At 41.2% G+C, this 11444-nt stretch overlaps 1 protein-coding gene across 1 annotated transcript; it reads right to left on the minus strand.

The window, feature by feature from the left end:
• Window positions 1-3313: 3313 nt before the first annotated feature.
• LOC148035311 (uncharacterized) lies at window positions 3314-5541 on the minus strand. The gene is made up of 2 exons (XM_087680318.1): window positions 4350-5541; window positions 3314-3849 (listed from the first exon to the last, which is right to left on the minus strand). Exons 1-2 carry the CDS (start codon window positions 5387-5389, stop codon window positions 3528-3530), a joined length of 1362 nt encoding a protein of 453 aa, XP_087536444.1. The 5' UTR covers window positions 5390-5541; the 3' UTR covers window positions 3314-3527.
• Between the last annotated feature and the right edge of the window lie 5903 nt (window positions 5542-11444).

Below are 11444 nucleotides of genomic sequence, written 5' to 3' on the forward strand. Positions count from 1 at the left end.
TTTTTGAACATACCAAAGATTATGATCGTCCCTCGATGGCAGTAGAGATTTGGACAACAACTTCTAAGGGATACAGAGCCCTTCAGAGGCGGCTTTCTCCACATGTCCTTTAGTGAGTATCCATTCTATTACTTTTAGATGTTTTTTCAAGTATTTTGTAAATAGTTCAATTTGTAAATTGTGTCAATACTTGATCTTTATTGATGCAGGGCATTCATGGTGAGACAGATATGGATGTTGTCGCCCGAGAGGAGGCAGAGGGCAGGAGGATAGATGAGAAGCGGACCTGAGCTACTACAATGCGAGTACCTTCGAAGCCACCAAGACCCCATGGAGATGCAGAGAGTACATCGGATAGCACATCCAATCACTAGCTCCCCTCTCCCACTCTTTCCCACATACTTGATCAAACTCATGTAACACATTCCTTGACTTACCCATGACATTGTATATATATCGATTTATATATATCTGATTAGTTTTGGTCTTGTGAATCATTTCATGTTTAATAAAGTGTTTTTTTAAAGTTTTGTGAATCGTCTCCTGTTTGATAAAATGTTTTTTTAAAAAGCCCTGATCAGTAGATAAAAAAGAAAGAACATAATATTAGTGAGTTTGGGAATCTCCCAATTTCCAGTTTTTTAAATGCTAAAAAGGTGGTACTCGGATAACATGCCCATACGTTTTTCAAAACCATATGATGTGACCTATCATTGAAAAGCGCTTGAAAGATGGAATCTATTGGGCTATAGAGCGCTCGATTTGGAGTTTTAGTGTTCAAGTTATGACAAATCCAAAGATTTGACCTCATGCCCCAAACTTATGGGAAATTCCCATATTCCCCAATATGGTGTTAAAGTATGTACCATGATCCATGTTGTGTCTTGCATAAGTGATCGTTGTATGTGTCGTTTTGTATGAGAGTAGGTCTATTTTATACTCAACATTGCATTCGCCTGTGCATGGAAAAGAGAGAGAGAGAGAGAGAGAGAGAGAGAGAGAGAGAGAGAGAGAGAGAGAGAGAGAGAAAGTGTATGTGTGTGTGTGTGTAAGTGAGAGAGAGAGTGTGTGAGAGAATAAGTGTATGTGTGCGTGAGGGCGAGAGAGAGTGAGCGAGCAAGTATGAGAGAGAGAGAGAGAGAGAGAGAGAAAGTGTATGTGTGTGTGTGTGTAAGCGAGAGAGTGAGAGTGAGAGAATAGGTGTATGTGTGCGTGAGGGCGAGAGAGTGAGCGAGCAAGTATGAGAGAGAGAGAGAGAGAGAGAGAGAGAGAGAGAGAGAGAGAGAGCAAGTGTATGTGTATATAAGAGAGAAATGCCAAATATGTATGTGTGAGTGAGAGAGAGCAGGTATGTGTCTAAGTGAGAGGGAGTGAGGAGTGAGAGCTCAATCATCTGCACTAGCTTGAAAAAAAAAGAACGTTCGAGCATCGCTTAAGCAATGCCTTTTTTTAGTCACCTAAGCGACGCTTGCTATCGCATATGGGACGTATAAGATTTTGTATAAGTGATGCAAAAACATCGCATATTAAAGCGACGCGCACATAGCGACGTGTCTCCCCCCACCCCCCAAAAAACTCTTTCCCACATACCAGATCAAACTCCTGTAACATATTCCATGACTTACCATGACATTGTATATATATTAATTTATATATATCTGATTAGTTTTGGTCTTATGAATCGTTTCATGTTTGATTAAGTGTTTTTTTAGAGAATCATCTCATGTTTGATAAAATGTTTTTTCTTAAAGCTCTAAATTAGTAGAGAAAAAAGAAAGTGCCTACTGCGATCCATGTTGTGTCTTGCATAAGTCATCGATGTATGTGTCGTTCTGTATGAGACATGTTTGTTTTATACTCAATGTTGCATTCGCGTGCAAGAGAGAGAGAGAGAGAGAGAGAGAGAGAGAGAGAGAGAGAGAGAGAGAGAGAGAGAGAGAGAGAGAGAGAGAGAGCAAGTGTATGTGTATATAAGAGAAAGAAAAACCAAATATGTGTGTGAGTGAGAGAGAGAGAGAGAGAGAGAGCAGGTATGTGTGTGAGTGAGAGGGAGTGAGGAGTGAGAGCTTAGTCATCAGCGCTAGTTTAGGAAAAAAAGAACATTTGAGTGTCACTTAAGTGACACCTTTTTTTAAGTCGCTTAAGCGATGATCACTATCATATATGCAATGTTTAAGATTTTGTGTAAGCGATGCAAAAACATCTCATATTGCATTCTCAATTGCCACGCACATAGTGATAGCCTTTATAAGTGACTAGCACAATTAGGAGTTTCAAAGTATGTTTACAATTTGATATTTTAGATTATTTTAAAAAGAGAACCAATAAATATAAATATTATAAGGAAGTCATATAGTTAGATCCGTTCACTTTCAAAAAATCTCTTATCTACTTTAAATCCCATCTTTAAAATATGAATGTCATGTTTTTATTCATGAAAATTTTTCCTAGAAAACTCATACTTTTTTACAAATCCTTGGAAGCATGACAAAATGTTAAACATTTTGGATTTTGACTAAAAGAGGAGAGATTCATGAAATGAAGCGCTCTATCTCCAAGAGGAGAAATTAATAATTATTTTGTTTATCCAAACTCTTTTTTGCGCTTTTCTTAATCTAAGAATTGAGAAATATCTTTTTTATGAAGTATTTCACTTAATACCCTACCTATCTAGGCAAAGACTTAGACATCCTTATCATCAATAGGCTTAAGCTATCATTAAGGGTCATACTTGTGAGAAATAGGTGTTTTTCTATCCTTTGTTTCTTATCCTTTAAGCAATATTGTTTATATCTATATCATATGCACATTCTTGCATGGACTATTACATAACATCTAGTCTTGTGGGCATGTCCTTCAACTTTTCAAATAAAAGGTACACTTCTATGTGTGTTGGTATGTTTTCTAGGCTAGATTGACCTATAGTAGATTGACATGTATGGGAGCTGAACTAGACTACATAATTAAAGCATAGTGCAACATAATACTTAACATGGGGTCCTTTTGGTAAAATTGTGCGACCTCGACTTTAAGGTACTATTCTTATAACCAAGTACTCGTGGATTTATTCCTTTGCAAGATATATAGATGGGAGAGTAATGGAGTCAAAAGAATAGATGCGTTCCACGTCATGTCAAATCTGCTTTTATTGAGACTTGAGATCTAATAACCTGCATTTGTTTCCTGGCTGGAGGCTATCGATTCACAAAACAATCAAACGATTCAAGTTTTTTAAGCTCACAAAATGGCCGTGGGAAGGTGCTCTAATGAATACGGCGCTATTTACACGGTGAACACCTTAAGTTAAGGAAAAACACCGCAAGTTAAGAACTGAAGAAACGATGTGCCAAAATGACAAAAATGAGACTACGAGAAACTTTTCACAATAACTTTTGTAGGTAGAGAATGAGAAACGACTAATCAGGACACAGAAAACACTTGTTAACGAGGGAAGGGCGGCCACAAGTCCGGTTTACGAGGACGCTCCAAAAAGGGACCACTGTTACGCACGTTAGACTGAGATTGGATCAGTTATTGGCGCTGAGGTTAGCCTGCTCGAAGACTGCAGCTTGCTGGCTGGCGAGCTCAGGGCTGTCGAGGGCGGACTCGAACTGCTGCCTCACTTGCTGGGGCGTGAACACGAAGTCGCTGACAGTGTAGGCGTTGAGAAGGCTAGCCGTGGCTTGCTTGGCGAGTAGGCTGTAGCCGTCCTGGTTAGGGTTGACGAGCGCCTGCATCAGCGTCATCTGGCTTCCGAACACGGAACTGGAGCGCCCGCCGAAGATCCTGAACAGAGAACCAATGCCTGACAGGAAGCTGGGCCACTTCTCTGCGTGCTTCTTCCAGAAGCTGCAAACATACAATCATTACAGTATTTAGCATTGGCAGCTCGTAATTTCTACAGCGTAGTCTTCTCAATCTTTCAATTTATTCCTAGTGTTAAAGAATAGTATACTTCTCCACAGCATACGACTTAATGCCTCTCAGTCGACCGCTGGTGCTATCTAGGGTCGTTATCACACTACCATTGTACTTTGTGGTCCTGCTTACATACAACCTGGTTCTAGATTCTCATACGGTGTATGATAGGACAAGACTTGCGCATGCAGATAAGCTGCTGGGAAAGAACCTAGTGGCCTTAGGACATTAGGGTTTGCCGCGACTTCGAGTGATCAGAGTCATTATATTGCAACTATTTATGATCTGCATTCAAAAGTCCTCTTCTTAGACCTGAATTTCAGCCGCTGAATTATGGAGTATGATAGAAGTCTATTCATTTCTTGAGAGTTAAACTTGAATTTACAGAGGCAGTCACGTGCAAGAGACTAAAGAGCAACTGCATTACTTACTCGCAGGAGCCATAGCCTCCAGACGGCGGCGGCGCGGTAGGGGTGCTGATGACTGGTGTGGGACTTGAAATCGGAGAGCTAACGACAGGTGAAGTGACGGGTGAACCTATCACTGGAGAAGAGCCGGGGATGCTGCCATAGGGCGGAGACAGAACCGGAGAGCTACTACCGGACGACGGAGGAGTGTAGGATGGGGGCGTCTGAACAACCGGAGAAGAGCCGGAGGACGGCGGCGTGTAGGACGACGTGGGGGGCTGCTCGACAGGGGAAGAACCAGAGGACGGAGGAGCGTAGGACGATGGGGGTGTCTGGACGTCAGGAGAAGAGCCGGACGACGGAGACGACCCACCGGAAGGAGCCGGAGTCACGTAGGGTGACGGGTAGGTAGGCGGGGTCTGGACCACTGGAGACGAGCCCGAGGATGGACTGGGGCTGTAGTTGCCCCCGCCGCTGCTGCCGTGGTGAGACTTGTGGTGGTGCTTCTTGTGGTGGTACGACGGAGAGCTGCCGCCGTAGCTCCCTGAGGGGGACCCACTGCCGTAGGACGGAGAGCGCCCGTGGTGGCTTTTGTGATGATAGGAGCCTGATGGGGAACCGCCGCCGGACGACGGAGGGGTGTACGACGGGGAGGAACCTGAGGGAGAGCTGCCGGATGATGGAGGCGTGTATGATGGGGAGGAGCCCGATGGAGAGTTGCCGGACCCTCCCCCATACGGGGACGAGCCTTTGCCTGTCGGCGAGCTGCCGGAGGTCGGTGAGCCGCCGCCGTAGGCTGGGGTGGGAGGGGTGTAAGACGGAGAGGATCCTGAGGGCGAGCTACCAGAGGACGGAGAGCCGTAGGATGGCGACGAAGAAGATCCCCCCGTTGAAGGAGAGCTGCCGGACGACGGCGACGGGCTCGACCCGCCAGCGCTGGGAGAGGGCGAGCCGTAGTAGTTCAGCAGGTGCCTGCTGCTCGACGCATGGATGGACGAGGACTGAAGCCCGAGAGAGAGGAGCACGCAGGCCAGCATGAGAGCCACACTAGTGGAGCGCGCCATTGTCACTGCAGTGCTAGACTACGTGACTGCTGGATAGGTGGCTGTGTAGAGGCCTTCTCTTTATACTGCCTAACCCTGCGGTATCCCAGTCTGTCACGCTACACGCGGCATGATGCATCGCTCTTCCTGAGCCCTCACTGGCAAGTACTCTCGCTGCACATGCACATGAATTCACCAAACAGTAGCAAAAGACTGAGATAATAATTACAATATATATAAATATCAATCAAATCCATAGTTATAGCACCACATATTTTTCAGATTAGCACAAAACATCCATGCTAGCGGTTAAACTCCTTATCTGGCACGCTTAAATTCCATTTTCTAGCGCGTAATAAACTCTTTAATCGTGCAATTGCCTGATTGGCTCTAACCCATTATCCTGTGAAAGTTGTTTCCTGGTGGTTGCCGCATTTCCTCCTGCATTGCCTGGCGCCCCACCAACCACCCCTTGCCCCAGATTTAATACTACCACGCAATCGCGTATTCACTTCCCACATGAAAATCTAGCGGCCCATCCACCTGTCATAAAAAACCCCTGCCTTTCTGTTTAGCTACGAAGGGTCTTCGAGCGCAGGTGAGACACACTGCCCTTGTGCATTTAAGTGCTTTGCCATCGAGACCCTCTAGGCTCTAACTTTTCCTCTTTAGAGAAACGGTGCCTCCTCGAACTTTTCCTCTTATAGTGAAACGGTCACCGGTGCCTCCTCTTAACTTTTCCCCTTCTAGCAAAGTTAAAGATGCAGCCTTTTGCAATCCCTTTTTTTTTATAAACCATGGTTGGGTAAAGTAACAACTAGCTCGTCCTCCCACTAATGTAAGTTGCATGGTTTGTATTCTAGCAAAGCTCTCAAGGCTTATAGCCTTGTTCACTTTGCATTTTTCATTGCGTCCATGAGCTCAAGCTGGTCATGTTTGAGGCCTTGCAGCAACATGAGGGCCACAAATCCACTGTCTTTAATAATTGCTTGAACTCCATTGTCTCAACATCTTGGCCATGCCTGGTGCAAAGAGAGAGAGAGGGTGGTTACACACAGCCTCGGACAGCTAGGGTTATGTGCAAGTTGTCCATTGTTTTGGTTTCACACTAAACTGCGCCCAAAAGTGACACCAAAAGAGGCTTGGCCCATTGGTAATGAGATTGATGTGCGTGGGGATCGGTGGGGGTTCAATTCTTGTCAGCCGCACGGTTCACTTTTTGAATAAATGTGTTGTCTTCTTGTGGATTGGGCACGCCCGAATTTCAGGACAGGGAAGATCCCCCGCCTAGAAGTGTCCGTCAATCGCAAAAAACGGATCCAATGACCTGTTGACATGTACTACGGTGGACGCCTCTTTTTCCACCTCCTGTCCCATCCATAGCCTAGTGTGTAACAAGCCAAAGAAAGAGGGGGGGGGGAGGTGCATTTATAGCAATCCCATGAGAGAGGTTTGAGAATAGCGTGGATTTATGCAAAAGACTATCTCCCTAAATCGATGAGAGAGAGGGAGGATGATTTAGGAAGTGAGGTGCATTGAAAGGGACCCTCATAAGAGAGAGAGAGAGGGAGAGAGGGAGAGCGGGAGGGAGGGAAGACCGTAGTGCACTTATCATAAAAAACATTTTTCTAAGTCTACTTACATTTTCTCTTTCAAGGTTTGGAGAGGAACGTATGATTGCCATGCAGGTTTGGCTTTTGGTTCAGTATATTGCCATGTAGGAACGTATGATTGCCATGTAGGTTTGGCTTTTGGTTCAGTATATTGCATAGATAGTATAGATTTGGGCACATATGAAGCTTATAGTTTTCCTTAAAAATAGACCACCTATTTAGAAGAGAGAAGAGGTTCAATTGTGTCCTAAAAGGCCATCCTTACCATTGTAAGAGCCCCTTCCCACTCAGCCTTAATGGGGCTTTGGGCTCCCACTAATATCATTATCCAATTATCCCATCATAAGGGTAGCCCCAAGAAATCAGGGTCTCCACAAAAGTATTTCTACCACTGAAGAAAATGAGGGTGCTTGCAAAATTTTAATAGGCCTTGTCACCAATAGGTTGTAAGATCTTATAATTCACAATAAAACTAGTTTACACATTCTCAGTGCATGTCGTGCCATCCCTCCTTGCAATGGTACCTTGCTTTCTTGAACCTACTTCCATCTTCAACCTCTATTGGTAGCCAATAGTAGTACATGTAACATCCTTCCTTGACTTGTAGATGTTATGTTGATTTAATGATTCTCATTTGTTCATTGTCTTCAAAGGTATAATGTCTTTGCCATTCTGTATCTCTTATCTTTAACATATGCATTTGATGCTTATAGTTTTCATTGTTGCATATATTGGAGTTTGAGTTATGTGTTGGACTTCTACTTTTGAGTTGCATCTATTGTATTTTCCAATGCTATTACATGGTTATCTATCTATAGATTGAGACCTTATGGGATAATTATTAGTAATTAACTTTCAACTATGAGCTTATGCGACTTATCTATCAATGTTTATGATCAATTCACTTTGTATGTGGTAAATGTCAATTTTTTGGAAGTTAGTTTACACTAGTAGTATCAAATGACAGGACCCTTTTCAAGCAAATAACTGGTCATTTAAGTGATCTCGACATGAGACATGAGTGGTTTACGCTAGGAAGTGACTTACATGAGTAGGCTACAATTTTTGGCATAGTTTAAGGGCAATAATAGGTGCTACTAGTTGTGTGCTTTTTGACTAAGATTGAAGGCTTTTTGCTCTAGCAATCATTAAAGAAGAACACAGTGTATCGAATACTTACAAGAAGAAGATTGATTGTGGTTGTTGCATGCATGTGGAAGGATTCATCTAAGAGTCCTTAGACTGCTCTATTTAGAGATAGCTCATTACTAGTCATTGCTGTCAATGAGTTCTACCATGATTCGGGGTGATTATATTACAGGAGGTTTTTTAATGCAAATATCTTGGATTTTTCTTTTACCACTATAGGTAATTGAAAGTAGGGATTTTAGGTTGAAAATAGGATCTTTTGACAAATATAGGCGGCTTTGATTCTTATCTAATTTATGCATGTATTTTGGAGCAAAATTACATCCACTATAAGATACGAGCCATATATCGACATTTAAAGAAACATAATTATTCATCCAAAAAATTATCCCCATTGCCATTAAATCCATCTATACACACATCTCTACAGAACCATCGCTATATGTGTCACTATATTTGTGTCATTGTTTGTATCCAAATAGCAATACATATACTAATGCATATATTGATGCACATACCAGTGCATGTTTATTTGCAATGCTAATAACGATGATTGCAGTGGAAAGAATATTTTTTGGGTGGCAAGGTATGTAGCCCTGTCATCCTTCTAGCCACATGTGTTGAACAATGTTACATAAATTATTTATAAATTGAGCATATAGCTACTATCGAAACACATGCATTGTGAGATGCTAAAAAGAAAGGGTTCATTGATTCAATTTTCAAATAAGTATAATATCGATAATAATAACTCATAAAACTATATGGATTGATACGGAGGAGAATCCAAAATAGAGAAATGTATCAATAAATATTGCAAAATATGAGTCCACACAAAGGATGAGAAATATATCTGAGAAAGCCTACATAGAAAGGGCTTACATGGACCATAGGGCCAAAAAAGGAAGAGATACGTGCTCCACAAATCCAAGCAACTAATACAACTTCTCATTGTTTGAGAGCTCGTCTTGACACAATGGAGCATTGAATGGACTCTACAATATAAAACAACCAAATATTAATCCACATTATATAATGTATTATAAAAAAACTAAAAACTAAAAATAGAAAAGAGGCATGACTTACCAAACTACCATGCGTATATAATCTATCGATGAGAGAAGTGAGACCGCAAATCTCTATATACCAAGTCTCCAAACATGTGGGATCGCAATTTGTGATTCAGTACTACAAGGAAAACAATGTAGCATTGTTAAAAATTAGTATAAGTAGTATACCAAATAAGAAAGTAAACATAACCAAGAAAGGACTTAAAAAATCCTTCAAATACATTGTCGTGACGCTGCTACACATCCACCACTACGAACTTGAGGGCAGAGTTTTTCACTAGGAATTTGAACTCATTAGTCAGCATCATTAGGAATTTATTTTCCATTGTGTATGCCTTTTTGTTTGCATTGTGCAATGACGCAAAAGCACATGTAGTTAGGCTAGGCATACTTTCTTTAGTGCATTCATAAATTTTTGTGTGGAAGCATCAGTTGATTGATTACATATCATGGATTTAACATTGCATTTGATCTTGAATGATGAGTAGATGAGCATGAAGTTCTATTCCAAATAATATTTTTGCTAGGACACATTGCATAAACATGTATATATGAAGGAGTTTTCATAATTTTGTGGGAGATACTACATGGGGAGAATGCATATTATGGAGTGATGAATTTCATCGTGATAATTTCCTTTGCGATGATTTCAAGCAATCAAATTGAGATTGAATCATTCCTTCCATAGAGTTTGTGCAAGGTGGATTGAAAGGACAGCTTGGTCCACATCTGTTTGGAAGAGTGCACATTATTGATATATTCGATGCTTGGAGAGACAGGCGAACCAAAGCCTTTCAGGGGGGACAGTTCGTTCAGTGTTTTGTGTTAGATGTAGTAAAAAGTCCTTTTGGAACCTTTGAAATTGCTTGTCTTTAAGAAGCTCTATTCTTCAATCTCAAATCAATGGAAGACTTAATCAGGATTCCAATCTGACAAGTTCTAATTCGGTTTAAGCATTGAAGTAGCTAGAAGATCTAAGGGTGGGGATGGAAGTGTAGGGCTTTGTCAAGAATGTGACAAAGAAAGGATGCTTCATAACCCTTTCATGGCATATAGATACAAGAGTGCTGTTATCAAACTTATCGGACACCTTCATAGAGAATCCACGTGGCCTGTAGAGCTCCAACTCATTATCACAAACAAGCTTTTCAAACTTGAAAAATGATGACGATTTTCCTAATGTGCTAGGTCTAGCAAAAACATTGGCTCTTTCAAGGGATACCAATGTACATGAATTTGTCAGTACATTATATGCTATAAAGTTCAAAGTTTATGGCAATGAAGGCTATTGTGAACAAATGCTATAGGGGCTACTAGAGCAAGCAATTATGAATCTATATGGTTCTCCAGATGAGCTAGGGATGGATATTCTAAATTTTTTGGTTAGATAAGAAGAGGGTACTGCTAGACCTATCTGAAATAACTGAACTAGCGAATGCTAATCGTACCACATTATATCAGCAACTTTGTGCAAGTGAGGAAGGAATCTCATAAGCACATACTGAAAGGCAAGCATATGTGAATCGCTGCATTCGTTTTCTTACTTTATGTGACCTGCATGGACCCGGATCACTATCCCATGCTTTAGCATCCTCTTGTGCCTTTTGCACACTAGGTGTTTTAATAGACAAAATCCCAAACTCCTCATCCAAGCTCTACTTAGAGCTATCTAAATCAACATCAACATGAGAAACCTAATGATACATCTATCATAATAGGCGAGTCCCCAACTTTCTCTTTACCTTTTCTCGACATTTGTGATGTACTTGATAGACTAACATCTGTTATCCCATGTAGTACTAAATCAAATTTCATAAATACCTAGAGCAAGCTTGGATGTACATCACATGTTAAGCCATGCTTTGCATACTAAACTACATACACATAAATATGTATATCATATGTTTCGTAACAAAATCAATATGGTAATCATGAAAAAGCAAGGAAAGAAACGTACATTGAACATGAACATTACTGAACATCAACTTTTCTTAGCTTGTATATTATTCTATCTACCTATTTATATTTTTATTATTACACAACATGTGTATTTAAACTCTTTTGTAATAATGTTTTCCTAGAATTATGAAGCATTGTGCCCTACAAACCACTCTGATTATGTGCTTTACACTTGGTGCATCACATGTCATAAAACCACATCAAGTAAGGTGGTTAGATATAAGAAAGTTGGAACCACTAGAACAAACATGCACATAAAAGATACAATGAAAGCTCACTCAAACA

Source organism: Lygodium microphyllum, chromosome 6 (assembly GCF_053477565.2).
Source record: "Lygodium microphyllum isolate KBCC chromosome 6, Lygodium_microphyllum_v1.1.10, whole genome shotgun sequence".
NCBI classification, from domain to species: Eukaryota; Viridiplantae; Streptophyta; class Polypodiopsida; order Schizaeales; family Lygodiaceae; genus Lygodium; species Lygodium microphyllum.